Consider the following 17,500-nt stretch of genomic DNA (forward strand, 5'->3'; position numbering starts at 1 on the left):
AAAAAGTATAAAACATGTTTTTTGATGCACCACTAAACAATTTCTTCCACCTTCCATTGGTATTATCACATAGTAGTGAAGAATATAAGTAAAGTTTAATAAAATAACAGTAGAAAAGCATTGCTGTAACATGTTTTTTGACTAAAATAACTCATCTGAACATGACAATATTTTTACGTGCTTTTACAATCATTAACCCATTGCCGATGGGGCACCTAACGACTTAACTGGTCGTCAAGGTGGGGGGTCTATGACACTAGTGGCACCGGCTAAGAATTAGAGGGCTGGGAAAGAGTTTTCTCCACTCTCCAGGTAGCGCAGACTAGCCCAAACAAAATTTTTCCAGAAATACATCATAAAATGCGAGTTTAGGCTATCTTTGGAACCTTGTAGCTCTGGAGCTAGTGCTGTTACAACTATAATACTTTATGACTGTGCACATTTCAACTGTGAGCAGATCCCAATGTTGTGTCATGTATGCATTGACACCCATATATCGGTTACATGTGACACCCATATATTGGTACCGACATGTATGTTTTGACACCCACACACAATGGGTTAAAGCCATAAGAATAGGGTGGGTGAAAAATGGAACGAAGTATCGCGCACTTGTTATCTTCCCAGCAGGAGTGGAAGTAGGTGAAAATATGTCCTGTCCTGAATGGGTTAAAAGACTTGCTATCTGAGTCTAAAATATTGGGAAAAAAGGTTATTTTCATACCACTCCAGTTTTTCTACAAAATGGGAAACCAATGTCAAACTGCTTCCAGCACAGCCTCCTACACCATGCGAGCATAAGATAAATAACGCTACAGACCTCCAGGACATATATGACATTACCACCACAAGGCTGTATATTCTAATCTTGAAAACTTGACCAATGGATTATTATGACCTAAAAAGCTAACCCAAACAATAACCCAAAGCCTAAGTCCAGTTTCAGCGTGTTAAAGTAAGACAATAAATTCACTTGAGCCCATGTGCAGAAAATTAGTACAAGGGCTTCTGACTTCTCTAAGTTACCCCACTCTGAAATAAAACCTGTCTGGCATGCTGTGCAAGAGGCTCTAATGCCCGTCTTGTGGCCTAAATACGCCCTGCATACAATAGCTTAAACCACAGTGGACGGAGAGCCTAACGACCAAACTGGTGGTCAGGGCAGGCAGTCTACGACACTAGTGGCACCAGCTAAAAATTAGAGGGATGTATCAAAATGTATCAAAACAATCTTATGGAATAATTATATTTAATTTCAATAAATGATAAGAGATATTAGATATTTAACCCTTACAAGATGGGCCACATCTTAAAGAGTTCAGCCTGGGCTGATCATCTCAAGTTGTGTGCATTTTCTATCATATTCTAGACTTGTGGAATGGTCTATATGATATATTAGCAAAGTTATACTAATTAGCTTTCTATGATAAATCATCAATAAACAGGAAAATGCAGTACAAAAAAGATCTGACCTTCTGAAAATGCCAGTCGCGATAAGGTTTTAGCATCATAAACCTCAAAAAAAATTAATGCCAAAATTTCAACGTCAGTACTTGTAGTAGTAAAAATATTATTTTTTTCTTTGGAAAAGTTATATCACAGATTCAATTCTATGGATTTATTTTTTTCTTTTATAATTTTGGTTTATAATCTTTTTCATTTTTCATTTTTAACATTTTCATCTTTAACCCATTAACACCAGATGACAAGATATCATGTCAAGTACCAGCCACCGGGGACAAGATATTTTATCATGGCTTTCCATCTGGCCAGCGCACTGGGTGATCGGGCTCATAGCGCTTGGCTGCAGCTAGAGCATGTGAATAGCCCAAGGCATTAGTTTGAAATACCCCAGGGTTTAGACTGTTTCAAGCCAAAACAGCCTCTCATTTTTTTTTTATTAATTCAAATGATCTAATATGTGCTTTTAGTGACTTAATGAGAACTACGAGCCATTGAAAAAATCAGTCTCAGAAAAACACCTCAAGAGTTAAAGTAGTCACCTTAACCCATTGCCAACAGGACGCCTAGAAAGGGTTTTCTCTGCCCTCCGGGTAGTGCAGCTAGCACCGTTACAGCCATAATACTTCATGACTGTGTGTGTGCTTTAACTGTGAGCAGATCCTGATGTCGCTTCATATATGCATTGACACCCGTCTCTTAGGCCTAATCGGTGCTGACATATATGTCATGACACCTGTACGCAATGGGTTAAACCCTATACACACTCCTCCTTCAAATTCCTAGCGTCACTTGGCAAAACAGCAAAGCCAACTGTGGCACCTCACACACCTCAGATATGGTCAAAAGCACTCATAGCATCATAATGTTCACAAGGGGTTAAAGGGGTGATCACAATGGGCTTATGATCTTAGTAATGAGATTCTGAATGTCTATGAGCCAGATCTAGACTGTGCTACTTATAAGTACTGACCTGGATTAATATATTTGTGACAAAAAAAGAAAAAAGAAAAAAAAGAAGCAGCAGCAGCAGCATCAGGAATAAAGGAAATCAGATGTAAAAAGAAACCTCATCCTTCCTAACTTCCTAATTTCAATTTTCTATAGTTTTCAATGGACATTTCCTAACTGATGGTTAGGATAAGTGGAATTTGGATTTTAGTGATAACTATTATGATTTGTATAAATAGTTGCTGTCTTACACTTATACATCCCAGTCTTCAATTGTCATTTAGTGCACAAGGTATTGTGTGGTCAAATGACTCACTGGACTTTACATATAAGAATCTGAAAAGCTATAAAAGAAACAAAGGACTAAATAAATGTAAAATGCTATGTATGTAGCAGGGGGTGAATTTAGTAGTCAGCAGAGTTACTTTGCTGAACACCTGTCAAAAGAATATGTATTCATGCAATGCTGTTCCACTAGGTGTATAGACAACTCACTGTCATCGGTTAACTCAGTTTCAGGAAGTATGTCCTCCCTGGTCATGATGAGATAACTCACCCAGAGGTTTTTCTGATTATTAACTGACCTTTGACTTCTTCACAATTTAAATAATCATACAGAGGTCACAGAGATCAGGTTAGGTCTTGGTTGATATATATGTATATTCAATCTTACTGGTATATATAATAATAACAATTGAAATACCCATGAAGAGGTCATGGACATCATGTGACTCCTGAGGTCTTGACTGACATATACGCTTTGTAATCTTGTTTGAATGTCATTCTGGAACTGTGCCAACACTGAAATGTGTCAGTTAGTTACATCTCTTGTTTTGTGAAGTTATTCAGTCTCTTCAATACCTTCCCTGCTTTTGTCAAGATGAGCAAAAACATTGGTGTGATTGATAAATGTGTACATTTATCAATTAAAAATGTTGGATAAAAAATCAGAATACCTCTTTTTGTGAGGCCAACATCTTAAATCCTGGATGTCAAGCCTCATATGATAACTCTTTTGATGTTTTCATAAAGGACGGTGACCTAGCTTTTAGAAGCCATTTGATTATTAACCAAAAACAGAAACCCAGTTAATAAGTTATCATATCAATATAATAATCACCACACAGACCAACACTAAGGGACATAATAACAAATACAAATTTTACCTCCCTGACTGGGACTCGAACCCGCGCCAGCAGATTGACAGGCACCGTACTGAACCCGATAGACTACACGACCCACTAAAAGAATTGTCTAACCAGAGCCTTACAAACTGTCATGGAAGTTTCCTATTTGCTCATAGCAGAGCAGTGATAGCAAGGTTTTACAGACAATTCCTGCGGGCGCTCGGCAGCAAGGAAATCAGAAATTCAAGTCTCAAATCAGGTTACCGAGGTTATGTCTATGTGAGAAAGATGGTAGAATGCAGTAACACATTTAATATAGAAATTTCAGTCTTGGCACAGTTCCAGTAAAATTTGTATTTCTATATTAAATGCATTACTGCATTCTACCATCTTTCTCATATAATAACACCACATAAAAAAATTCTTATCCCCACACTCAATACAGCCAAGCCAACAAAACAAAAATTACTTAAGTATGAATGACAAAATAACTGATAACTATTTCTTTACCTTGACAAGAGCAATGATAGGCCTGCTTCTAAAATTGAATAATGTACATGCAAATGGTATCATTGCAACTGATTTCGGCACATGCGGGAACCAGTCTCAGCTACTGTTAAGAAAGTATCTTAAGAAAATTAGGGAAGTATTTTAACACAACTTTCCCTATCTAAAAAAAAAAATGTATGTAAATAAATTAATATTCAGACTCTTCCTCCATGACCTGAAATTGCTGAGTTCTGCAGGAAGGTCTTTAGATAATAAGTAATTACTTCCACTGATATGCATTATATAATGTAAATATAATAAGTGACTGTTCTGCAATGTACAGAACTATAAAGGGATATAAAGGAAATTTGATCCATTCTTTTTTTAATCATAGAAAAGAGCTAAAATTTATCTTTTCTGACAAAACCCATCCTGTCACATTTATAGTGCAATTCACCCTCTACTTCCAGACAATCAGTAGAACAGGACTCCAACTTCTCTTCACTGCTAGCAATATGACAGGGAGCATGCAATAAAGTTACTAAGGGAGAGGCCATTAGTTCTTGACACACATTACAGTCATGAAGCCATTATATATACAAGGGGTATATGAATTTTTTTTGAAAGGCTATAAGTCACATTATAATTTTCAATTTTGTATTTCATGACTTTTGATCTGTATACTTGATCCCTAAATATTACTATAAATAGAAATATTTCCAGTAACAATCCCATAAAAAAAACATAATTGAAATTATTAAACTGACTAATTAAAAAAATATTTGTAGAATTTGCATAATATTGGCACCATTATCATCTATAAAAAAACATAATTATTTTTTTCAAGAACTCTCTTTACCTTGGACAAATTTTCTTCTTAATCATAACTTTTCAACAAGTATCATAGTGAACTCTATAACAACTACTTTAAGAAAAATGTAATTTACCATGATCTGCAATATATGACTTAACAAAATCATATATGATATTTACCTTTCTAGTCCCTGTGAAGACTGACCTCTTAAATTATACTCTCTTATCAAGTCAGTGATAGTTTCCATGTGTTCAAATGTTAAACAGCCCAATGTTTTCTGGAGCTGTAAAGGATTAAGAGAAATCAGTCTTAATATAAATATTCACATGTAACAATACAAAGGAAACTTAGAATTAAAAGAATGATATCAGCACCATTATCATCAATAAAACATATTCCTGATTGACTTGCCTACAACATTACCTGATGAAGTGGAGGGAGCACAAAATGAGCAATAACATGGTCAGGTAACTGGCTACAAGTTAGCACAGAATATACATCTAGAACCTCCAGACCAAAAATAATGCCATCTTCTTCATTTCGTTTTCCAGCCATTGTTATACGGCAAAGACGAGGAAGAAGGACTGAAATAAAAAGATTTCATAGTTGGGTATGCATATAAAGTGCCATTCATCCATATCATTTTTACATCCATAAATAAATCAGGTTAACCCATTCGCGCCGGTTGACTTGCTATCACGTTCAGTGGTTTTTGGGTCAGATGCTTGCGACGAGATATTTGGTCAATACCGGCGTGCTGGGTGAGCGGGCTTACAGCTCTCGCTTGCGGCTAGTGTGCCCGAGGACCCTTTGGAGCCGGAATAGCCCCGGCCGTGAATGGGTTAATATCTATATTCACATTTATCATGTAATATCAACCATTTGAAAATTGGCCACAAATCTACTTGGCACAATTTGCAATTGTAACATTTGTAACTCCCACTGCATCCATATCCAAGAAGTAGTTTTAAGTGTGACTTTGAAGCTTGCTCTCAAAATGCATACACCAATTTCTGCCCAATATCATAAAACATTTATGCACACTATCTTCACAAACATGTGAAGTCCTATATCCTCCTCCTTGAATCTTACCTAAAAGTATAAATGGAGTAATTTTGGCTCTGCATATAGCATGAAGTACTAGAATGAAAGATTTCTGCTAAATATACACTGATATCTTAAAAATAATGTAGATAACATGACCACCAAATCATAATTTAAAGGAACTACTGCTGTGTTTCTTGGGATGTCTGATTAGCTTTCAGCTATTTTAGGAGAGAATAAAGGTGATAGCAATTAACTTTAAAGTTACAATTATCACATGTTGCTATGATTTACTGGAAAGCTGTCATGACATACATGACACAGGAGTTTTTGGCCTGAAGGTGGGTGTTGTGACGTAAATGGCATTCAGGGATATTGGATCTGTGTTTCTTTATTGTACTATGAGTAATGAGTGAGTGATGATGACAATAATAATCATAATTACTATGACTGCTATAATATTAACCCATTGCAGACGGAGATAAATTTGCTTGCCCAACCTCCAGGATAGGTTTTATTTTTAGAGAGAGACCGCTTGAAGCAATTTAATTTGAATCATCCCACTCTCTTTCAGTCATTCATTGTAAAACTAGAGCGGTTTTTGTGTTTTATTTTTGTGTGTGTTTTATTGAGTTTAGTGACTTATATGTGCCATATAACAGGCTCTATCAGTGCTGCAGTTGACTAAAATTGTAGTATATTATCCATATTAGCTCATTATTTCCTTTATACTCAATGTGATAGAAGTATTGCTGTTTTATGGGAGGAAAAAAGACAACTTTATTTTTTCGTATTTTTGTGATGTCATGAACGAATACGAAACATATAACCCCCTACAATAAAGATAACAAGAAGAGGTAGAGAAGAGGAATGAAACCTGTGCTTGTGACTGTGAGTGCCACAATGAAAGGCATCCATATTGGCACAGGAGCACATTTTAGACACTGGGTATGGATTGAGTCACCTTCCTCTTCTCGTTCTACCTGCACATCCTTCATCGGCGGTAGTTTTGAGCAAGGGTTCATCAACTTAGTGTGTGCCATCGCTCTATAGAGACAGTGCTTGCTAGAGACCGTGGATGGGTGCCATTCAAGGCTCTCTCTCCTGCTGGTGCTAGGAAAAAGTGGTGCCATCTAGGTTTTGGACGTTAAGCTAGCACGGTATTACGGTAATTATAGTAATTATGACTGCAGAAGCCATCATCACTCATTCCTTTTTCATAGCACAATAAAATAGCATAGTATTCCAAAATCCCCGAACGTCATGTACGTCATGACGCCCGTCGTCAGGCCAAAGCTCCTACGTCATGTATGTCATGACACCCGTACGCAGTGTGTTAAGCAAATTGGGTTTCACCTAAAATCCAAAACCTAGATGGCACCACTCTCTTCTAGCACCAGCAGGTGAGAGAGCAAGCACTATCTTTAGAGAGCAATGGTACCCAGCAATTTGCATACCTCTTGCTTTAAAGTACCAACAATGAAGGATGTACAGGCAGAATGAGAAGAGGAAGGTGACTCAAACTATGCCCAGTGTCTATAATGTACCCTTGTGCCAGTAGGGATGCCTTGTACTGTGGCATTCACAGTCATAACCACAGGTTTCTTTCCTCATCCCTACCTCTTCATATTATCTTCATTGTGGTTGATTATATTTTCCTAGTCATTATGAATATGAAATAAATGAAGATGTTTTTTGTCCTCCCATAAAACACAATACTTCTACGAAACTGTGTATTAACCCATTGGTCGCAGATGGCATCAATTGCCGTTAAGGTAGGCAATAGGCCTAGATGCAGATGGGCCGGGCCATATGTGATAATACCGACACAAGGCTGTATAAACTTATCTAAAAATACAGCGGCCAAAGGGTTAAGAAAATAATGAGCTGATATAGACCCTATACTACAATTCAGTCAGCTGCAGCATATGACACATATAAGTCTCTTGATACAATAGAACACAAAAAATGACAAACATAAAAATGGTCCTAGTTTTACAATGACTGAAAGAGAAGGTAAAAGTCAAGGTATGCCGCATGAAGCCGCCTCCCTCTGAAATAACACCCATCCTGGAGACTGGGCAAGTAAATCTATCCCTGTCTACAATGGGTTAATAGGTAATTACTAATAAAAGCTTTTCTCAGGAACTTCTGGATTCATCGTCCTATTGCCTTGCAGTGTACATTTGATTCTTAAATTTGGTGGGTCAACCATACTAAAGAGTCAAGTTTCTTTTACAATGTCTAGTTACAAATTTTCAATTTATTTTCTTGCCACCTGTGACCTTGGAAATTACTACAACTTAGGCAAGTAACTGCCAAGTTGATAGTTTTTACATCTTGTTCCACAATTAGGCATCTCTAACTACACTTCAAAAAAGGATTACAATATATACGTCATAAAAATATTTAAAAATGGCAATCAATATTACTTACATTGGTGTACTAAACGTGGATGTGATGTGTGTGCCAAAGTGGAGCATGTTCTAGCCAAAGCCAGCTGGAAATTGATGCTTTCAAAAGTGGATGGATCATCACATAATGTCTCAAGCTGTAGCCATACTTTATCAAGTACCTGAAATATTGATAATGTATATAAATAATAATCCACATAGCTAGCTACCATATATATACAGACACATTTACACAAACAAATGGAAATAACTATGCGTCTACATTTACATATACATATATAATACATATTGCAGTGATTTTTGTAGCCAGTGATACCATGTAATCCCAAAAAACTTGAATTAAGCTCAAGTTTTTACTGCTTAACCCACACAGGACGGGTGGTACAGCATATGTACCGCGCATTCAAAAACCCAGTTGCCGGGCGGCACAGTATTGTGCCAGCCATTCAATTGATTTAGGCCTAATAATTCGAACGCCCCAGCATTTGGACATTCAAGGCTAGAATTCCCCCGTCGGGGATGGGTTAACTTGTCATGATATTCCTAAAATTTCATAACTGGTTTTACACTGTTTTACACTGTGATTAGACCACCTACCCCCCTTCTTTTTCAATGCCTGCCTACATTGTAACATCTTCTGCCTACCTTACCCTCATACAATACTTCCTCTCCTCCACTTATCTCAGTGCAGTGCACCTGACATCAAGTGAGGACTTAACATATCTTGAGGGATTTTCATTTAATGCACCTTCCAATAAAATGCTATAAATCAATGTTTCAAATGAATTATGTATATATTATATGACACAAAATAAGAACAGCATTTCAGGTCTGGATGTATAGGGTTTATGCGCTTTAGGGATGAATCTACAAAATACTTGTGGATGTCACCTCTGTGACCAACAAAATTTTTATTTGTCTGTCATCCCTGTGTGCTCTCTATTCAGAATATTGATTCTGTTGGTGAGCCATCAAAACTGTATCATGTTGGTCAGTTTGTTGACAGTGGCAGTGGTTAATGATTGGAAGGGAAGGGAAGGGAAAAATATATTATGGGTATTTCAGTTACTCATGCCTGAAAGATAAACAACCAAAACACAGATCTGATACTTTACCTCAACATTTGCAGTAGTTGTTATGATAGTTGCCAAAGGATGTACAGCAGATGCTCTGACATTAACATCAGTATCTGTAGCTAAGGTAACAAGCGCTGGTACCACACGAGATCCAAGAGCACTATCTTCAACACATCCAACAACTATTCCCCACAAGCCTGCACTACATGCTCGGACCATACTAGACTTATGAACAACACATGACCACAGAGCTCCCAGCACAGCATCATGATTTCTTTTGTGCTGCAGTAAGGTTGCAATAGTAATGTATAATGAATCTAGCTGTGCACGACATAGTGCTAAGATACTGATATGCCTTGCCAAAAAACCCTCTAGTTCACCCTGTTTTTCTGAGGAACCTTGGTTTGGAGCAAGAACTGCTACTGTGTAAACAACAACTAAAGATCCAGTAAGGCCTGTGTTGCCCTGACTTACAACCTCAAGTTCAGAGTCATCAATACTTAAATGTTTCATGAAAATAGGCATAACACATGATATAGTAATTTGTGGGCCTAAACACTGAAGTAACTCAGTAAATAATTTTATAAATGCATGAATTGTCAACTCTGCTGTGGCATCCACAGTGTTTAACACTTCAACTAAAGTAGGTATGAGCATTTTAGTTACATATTCTAATTCCTCCCATGACTTATACCATTCTTTTGCAACATAATGCTGATACTGGTTTAATCCCAATGAAGCTTTTTCTTCACTACCATATAGCACCGACAATTCCTCTAAGGCAATACAACTTGATGCCACAGGTGCAAAGTTATGTCCAACATCATCAGATGCTGGCAAAGAGTTGATTAAAGTTGCCATTATGAATGGAATTATCTTTCTAATGGCTTCAATGATAATCACCATTGGCTGTTGACTTACTGGCCTGTTTTTCTCTGGTTCTTGATTTTGTTTATAATGACAAGCAAGCTGCTGAAGTTTCACAACTAATGGATCTAAGAGAAGGTTTATAGAATTCTCTTCAAGGGCCCATATAGCAAGTGAGGAAAGATAAATATCAGTAGCTGATAAGGACATCTGCAAGAGCCTTCCTGTAAACTGCGAGGAATTGAGGCTCATGTGTGGGGAGGCATCTGTGGTTGATCCTGGATTCTCTAAGCAGTGCAACAGTGTGTCTACCAGAACAGACAATTTACTGCAATCATCAAGATAAGTAACAACAAGAGATAAACTAATGAGAGCTGCTTCTCTCACTCTGAAATCTTTCTCTCCACCTGGTGCAAGTAATTGTAGCAGCATAGACAGTAAAAGAGAGTTTCTCAGGGAAGGAGGAGTATATGGAGCCAAGGCTGCTGTTGACTGGGCAACTAACAATCGTCTTTCTATATACTTATGTGTGAGCTGCTCCCAACACTGTGGGAGCAGTTCAGCTTCAAGTTTAGTCGGCCCAAGTACCCTAGCTAGGCCTACAAGACCAGTCAAAATTATATTTCTTTGTTCCTCATTAGGTCTCTTAATTAGATTAAATAACAAGTGGAGTAATTTCTCTCTTTCTCTGCTATTATCAAGAAGGCTAACTCCGCATATTAGCAAAGGTAACAGCTCCTGAAAATATAAAAAGGAAAATTTAATTGTGAAACATATAATTCACTTGCACATAAAAACTATTAAACAATGATCAGGATTAATACTGTCAAATAACTCTAAAAATAAGAAAAAAATTAGCTTAAAAATAACTGGATTCTTTTAACCCATTGCAGATGGGGGATAGATTTGCTTTTCCCATCTCCAGGATGGGTTTTATCTCAGAGTAAGGCTGCTTCACACAACATACTTTGACTTTCCCCACTCTCTCTGTCACTCACTCTAAAACTAGAGTCATTTTTCTGTGTTTTCTTGTGTTTAGTGATTTATATGTGCTGGATGACAGGCTCTATCAATGCTGCTGTTGACTAAAATTGTAGTATTGGATCCATATCAGCTCATTATTTTCTTTATACCCAGTGTGAAAGAAATATTGCTTCATGGGAGGGAAAAAGACAACTTTATTTTTTTGTATTTGTGCAGTCGTGAACGAATCCGAAACATATAACCATCTACGATGAAGATAACATGAAGAGGTAGGGAAGAAGAAGGACACTTGTGATTATGACTGAGTGCCACAATAAAAGGCATCCCTATTGCCACAGGAGCACATTTTAGACATTGGGCATGGGTTGAGTCACCTTCCTCTTTCCATTCTGCCTAAACATCCTTCATCGGCAGTACTTTAGAGCAAGAGGTCTTCAACTTGCTGTGTGCCATCACCCAAAAAAAAAAAGTGCTTGCTAGAGACCGTGGATGGGAGTCATTCAAGGTTCTCTCTCCTGCTGGTGCTAGAAGAAATTGGTTCCATCTAGGTTTTGGACAATAGGTTTGCTTAATATTACAGTAATTATAGTAATTATCACTGCAATTGTCATCATCACTCACTCCTAACTCATAGCATAATAAAATAACAGTGATCCAAAATGCCTGAACATCATGTATGTCAAGACACACATCCGCAATGGGTTAAGAATGCTATATCAACAAGAAATTCCATTGTACTTCTGAATGTGTGTGTATGTGCGAGTGTGTGTTTACAAGTGTGTGCGTGCGAGTATGTGAGTGCTTCTATGAGTGTGTGTGTGTGTGTGTGTGTGTGTGTGTGTGTGTGTGTGTGTGTGTGTGTGTGTGTGTGTGTGTGTGTGTGTGTGTGTGTGTGTGTGTGTGTGTGTGTGTGTGTGTGTGTGTGTGTGTGTGTGTGTGTGTGTGTGTGTGTGTGTGTGTGTGTGTGTGTGTGTGTGTGTGTGTGTGTGTGTGAGTGCTTCTATGAGTGTGTGTGTATGAATATGTATATGTCTATATGTATGTGTATGTGTATGTGTATGTGTATGTCTATGTGCTTGTGTGTGTATGTGTGTGTGCAAGTGTGTGTGTGTATGTAAGTGTGTGCGTGCGAGTATTTGAGTGCTTCTATGAGTGTATGTGTATGTGTATGTGTATGTGTATGTATATGTGTATGTGTGTGCTTGTGTGTGTGTGCTAGTGTGTGTGTGTGTGGGCACTAGTGTGTGTGTGTGTGTGTGTGTGTGCAAGTGTGTGTGTGTGTGTGTGCAAGTGTGTGTGTGTGTGTGTGTGCAAGTGTGTGTGTGTGTGTGCAAGTGTGTGTGTGTGCAAGTGTGTGTGTGTGCTAGTGTGTGTGTGTTTATCATGTGTGTGTGTTAGTGTATGTGTGTATGTGTTTGTGTTTATGTGTGTGTATGTGTGTGTGCTTGTGTGTGTGTGTGCTTGTGTATGTGTATGCATGTGTGCTTGTGTATTGCTAGAGACCGTGGATGGGAGTCATTCAAGGTTCTCTCTCCTGCTGGTGCTAGAAGAAATTGGTTCCATCTAGGTTTTGGACAATAGGTTTGCTTAATATTACAGTAATTATAGTAATTATCACTGCAATTGTCATCATCACTCACTCCTAACTCATAGCACAATAAAATAACAGTGATCCAAAATGCCTGAACATCATGTATGTCAAGACACATCCGCAATGGGTTAAGAATGATATATCAACAAGAAATTCCATTGTACTTCTGAATGTGTGTGTATGTGCGAGTGTGTGTATGCAAGTGTGTGGATGCGAGTATGTGAGTGCTTCTATGAGTGTGTGTGTGTGTGTGTGTGTGTGTGTGTGTGTGTGTGTGTGTGTGTGTGTGTGTGTGTGTGTGTGTGTGTGTGTGTGTGTGTGTGTGTGTGCTGGTGTGTGTGTGTGTGTGTGTGTGTGTGTTTGCTGGTGTGTGTGTGTGTGTGTGTGTGTGTGTGTGTGTGTGTGTGTGTGTGTGTGTGTGTGTGTGTGTGTGTGTGTGTGTGTGTGTGTGTGTGTGTGTGTGTGTGTGTGTGTGTGTGTGTGTGTGTGTGTTTGTTGGTGTGTGTGTGTGTGTGTGTGTGTGTGTGTGTGTGTGTGTGTGTGTGTGTGTGTGTGTGTGTGTGTGTGTGTGTGTGTGTGTGTGTGTGTGTGTGTGCAAGTGTGTGTGTGTGTGCAAGTGTGTGTGTGTGTGTGTGCAAGTGTGTGTGTGTGTGTGTGCAAGTGTGTGTGTGTGTGTGTGTGCAAGTGTGTGTGTGTGTGTGTGTGTGCAAGTGTGTGTGTGTGTGCAAGTGTGTGTGTGTGTGCAAGTGTGTGTGTGTGTGCAAGTGTGTGTGTGTGTGTGTGTGTGTGTGTGTGTGTGTGTGTGTGTGTGTGTGTGTGTGTGTGTGTGTGTGTGTGTGTGTGTGTGTGTGTGTGTGTGTGTGTGTGTGTGTGTGTGTGCTTGTGTATGTGTGTGCATGTGTGCTTGTGTATGTATTTGTGTATGTGAATGTGTTTGTGTATGTGTATGTGTACTTATGTGTATGTTTGGGCTTGGGCTTGGCAAACATACGTAATAATCTTAGATAGTCTTACCTCCCGCTTAGCTAGAATAACATTAGGAGCAATGTTGTGGAGTGATGATGCAACTATTTCCAGCAGTTCCTGGCTGCCCTGACCAAGCCTTGCCACCTCTGCCTGTACCCTAGATTCTCTAGAGTAGTTAGTATGTCCAAGGCATGTCTGGATCAGTTGTTCCTCAAACACAAATGGAGGAATTCTGGCCAAATGAAGAAATACAAATTATCTTTAAAATTACAAAATAAATAGTCTGCTAAAACAGAAAACAGAGACTCAAAAAATTGTGCAGTATTTCAATGCCTTTCCTACAATAGAATCTGAACTGAAATTGGTGTAATGATTGGACTATTCAAAATATTTGTTTAACTTAGAGGGGGTTCCCCCTTCATCCTTTTTGAATACCCCATAAATTTAGTCAGAAAACAAAATAATAATTGCCTTATAGCAGTTTTAATTACTTTTCCTGAGCTAACAAGCTAACTAACTGTTGATATGTGCTTGTTTAAACCTTTATCATTGTTTCAAATTTCATTTTAAAAGACCTAATATCAGAGGGGGTCATTTTTTAGATTTAGATAGGCTATGTCCAAAACTAGTTTTAACTCAATTTTCATAATCCAAACTTTTCATCCTTTCAAAATGGCTGTACTATGCTAATGATACCAGCTTTATGCTAAGAACACTCTGAACTAATAATGATAATAATGATAAATATGATTGTGTATATGATTCTATAACACTAATGATAGAGATGTTTAGCAAATAAATCAGTAAAAATTAAAACAAGCAGAAACACACTGATGGTATATATACATTATATTTGGCATTTGGGTCCAGCTGAGCCATGGCATGTGAACATGTGCATCAGTGGGTAAATCACTGACAAACTGTCACCAACCACCAGCCAAGTCCAGATTTACCTGGCAAAGGGGTTTTATTGTATTTAAGTATGAAGCTGTTGAATTATATATAAATTCATACACAACTTAACCCATTGGTAGCAGATGGCATGATTTGCTGTCAAGGCAGCATCAGTATTCTCTTACTATCTTTTTGATTATATAAGTAATATGGGTAAGTGGTACTTATAATCCCTAAAGGCTGAGCTGTCTCAGTTGAGACTATTTGTAAACTGCATCTTCAAGACAAGTTGCACTTCTGGAGAATCAGATCTTAAAAATGAGTAGACCTCCTGCCTCCGGTTTGATGAGAATGGGACACTGTGAGTGTGAACTAGCAGATCTTAGTTTGGTAAGGATGGGATATTGTGAAGGTGAACTAGTAGATCTTAGTTTGGTGAGAATGGGATATTGTGAGGGTGAACCAGTAGATCTGGAACTGTCTGATATCTCTTGCCCAACCTGAATGTCACAGAAAGCTATCACCCCTTCCCATTCCCCTATCCAAATTCCTCTTCTTACCCCATTGGACCTTCATCTGTTTGAAGGATGGCCTCTCCTGCCACCCAATCTTCCCTCTAAGCCTCTTCAAGCCATCAGAGACCACTACACCTGCCATCCTATCCCCTGCCCATATCCCTTAGTATTCTCTCCATTCATAGATTCTCCTCCTGATTTGGCAGACATTATTTTGTTTGTCTTTATCTTTTATGTATACATGTACATGTTTTACTGCTATACAAATTAGGATGTTTATTTTTTATTTTGCAAGTAAAGAAAGAAAATCCCATTTCTCACTTGCAAAGGGTAACATTTGCAGCTTCGATGCTCCAATGTTCAGTAACTGTTTTGCATATTGGCATGAGACAATTTTTTAGAGTGCAAAATCAAGAATTTTAACCCAAAGTCAACTGATGGCATCTACATATGCCATAGTGAGAGTGGGCTCTAATTCTGTATGGCACCTGTAAATGCTATGGTAATGGAAGCTAATCTCTGACTTACACTTTATATCTGCATGGAGTACCATTAACTGATAATGCTAAGAAAACAATGAACTACTGATTACCTTGTGGATGAAGCTCTAAGACGATTCTTGGCCTCACATTTTAGTTGTTCTAAATATGCCTCTGTTGTTGTATTCCTTGAAGTATCATGACTGTCTTCAACATTGTCCTGGAAATTGGGATGCGATTCCTGGTTTATCTGACACTCAGTAACACTAACCACATCTGGAATATCATCTGGAGAAGTTGGAATATCTTGTGAGCTAATTCCTTGTGTTACTGAAGATTCTTCACCAGTAGCATGAATTTTGTTATCCATTGCCTCTGAAAGTCTCTCACTTATTTTGTCAAGTGTATCTTCACTACCAGACTGTATTAATATCTCAATAGATTCAGAAGGATCTTCATATCCACTTCTCACTGGGTCCTGATGAAAGATCTGATCAATATTCTCATCCATAACAGCACTTGAGCATCCAGGAGTTTGCGTGGCTTGCGGAACAACTGGTGATGAAATCATGACAAAACCTCCACCCCCAGATGTTTCTTCATTGTCTGATGTTCCTTCAGGGGATTCCCTTCCACCTTTATCAACAACAAATGGGTTAACTTTACCTGAATCACATACAAAGCCTTCGTTCTGAGATTGAGCACTCTCTTTTCTGGGAGAACCCAAGGGTGTTACACTTGGAGTGGATGTTTTTCTGAGCAGCTTTTTCAGTTCACTGCAAAAGAATAAGAAAAACACGTATATACATACATACAGAACACACATTTAAAGGAAAAGGAAAAGCCTGATTTTAAAGAGCAGATGTTTTTGCATGGGCTTATGTGCACTATGGCGAGCCTGACCTGTGTCAGTGAATGCTGATTCATGAGAGTGTGCCAACAAGTGTTGATTCAATCTGAGCTTGTTCCTTACCTACTGTGGTACCCAGCCACAGCAGGTCTTTACCCAATAATGCCAGGGTGGTTTTGGTATTTCAAAATGCACAGACCTAATGCCTTGGGCTATTTACCCACTCAAGGTGCAGCCTAACACTATGCGCATCATTACCCTGTGTGCCAGCCATATGAAAAGCTAAAGATAAGTTATGGTATCTTTTCCCTTCTAAATGAGAAAACATTTAAACAAAAGAAAAAAGACCTTCATTCCTGGCTTTTCTCTGGGAAACATTCATAAATCTGTCAGCAAAAGATTGCTTAACCCATTCCCGACGGGGGAATTCTAGCCTAGAATGTCCAAATGCCGGGGCGTTCGAATTATTAGGCCTAAATCAATTGAATGGCTGGCACAATACTGTGCCGCCCGGCAACTGGGCTTTTGAATGCGCGGTACACATGCTGTACCACCCGTCCTGTGTGGGTTAATATGTATAACATCTTTTTTTCACACCTATTGGAATAGCCAGAAGACCAGAAATTTATCTAATTGCAGTCAGGAGGTACCCTACCCATCCCTACCTGCATTATTCATCCTTGACTGGTGCCCAAGGTTGCCCTTTGGAAACAATTTCAATAATTTCTGACATACATTTTGAGCCCACAAATTAAGAAGGTCATCCATGTCTTATTGCATACAAAGCATCTATGCATTTTGAAAGTGAAAGATTACTACTTGACTATGTCATAGACCTGTTTTTCTTTCATGTGATAGGGATTGAGTATCAGATCATAATTGGAGAATTTTGCAAAACGTCGACTTGAAAAATTGCAATCAAGTGTAATTATCCAACAAGAATTTACACACAGCAGTTTAACCCATTCGCCAGAGCCA

The 17,500-nt window shown here is 38.4% G+C and overlaps 1 protein-coding gene across 1 annotated transcript in view; it reads right to left on the reverse strand.

The window, feature by feature from the left end:
• LOC122242938 (RAB11-binding protein RELCH homolog) overlaps window positions 1-17,500 on the reverse strand; it is a 46,488-nt gene that overhangs the window by 7,832 nt on the left and 21,156 nt on the right. Inside the window, exons 12-18 of the mRNA XM_086549226.1 lie at window positions 17,359-17,425; window positions 15,786-16,480; window positions 13,833-14,016; window positions 9,416-10,981; window positions 8,323-8,461; window positions 5,266-5,426; window positions 5,022-5,125 (exon numbers count right to left, since the gene is read on the reverse strand). Coding sequence (XP_086405352.1) covers window positions 5,022-5,125; window positions 5,266-5,426; window positions 8,323-8,461; window positions 9,416-10,981; window positions 13,833-14,016; window positions 15,786-16,480; window positions 17,359-17,425 — 2,916 coding nt within the window. The remainder of the gene's footprint in view (window positions 1-5,021; window positions 5,126-5,265; window positions 5,427-8,322; window positions 8,462-9,415; window positions 10,982-13,832; window positions 14,017-15,785; window positions 16,481-17,358; window positions 17,426-17,500) is intronic.

This window comes from Penaeus japonicus, unplaced genomic scaffold (assembly GCF_977035675.1).
Source record: "Penaeus japonicus unplaced genomic scaffold, GWHDUDI00000001_assembly GWHDUDI00000022, whole genome shotgun sequence".
Lineage (NCBI taxonomy): Eukaryota > Metazoa > Arthropoda > Malacostraca > Decapoda > Penaeidae > Penaeus > Penaeus japonicus.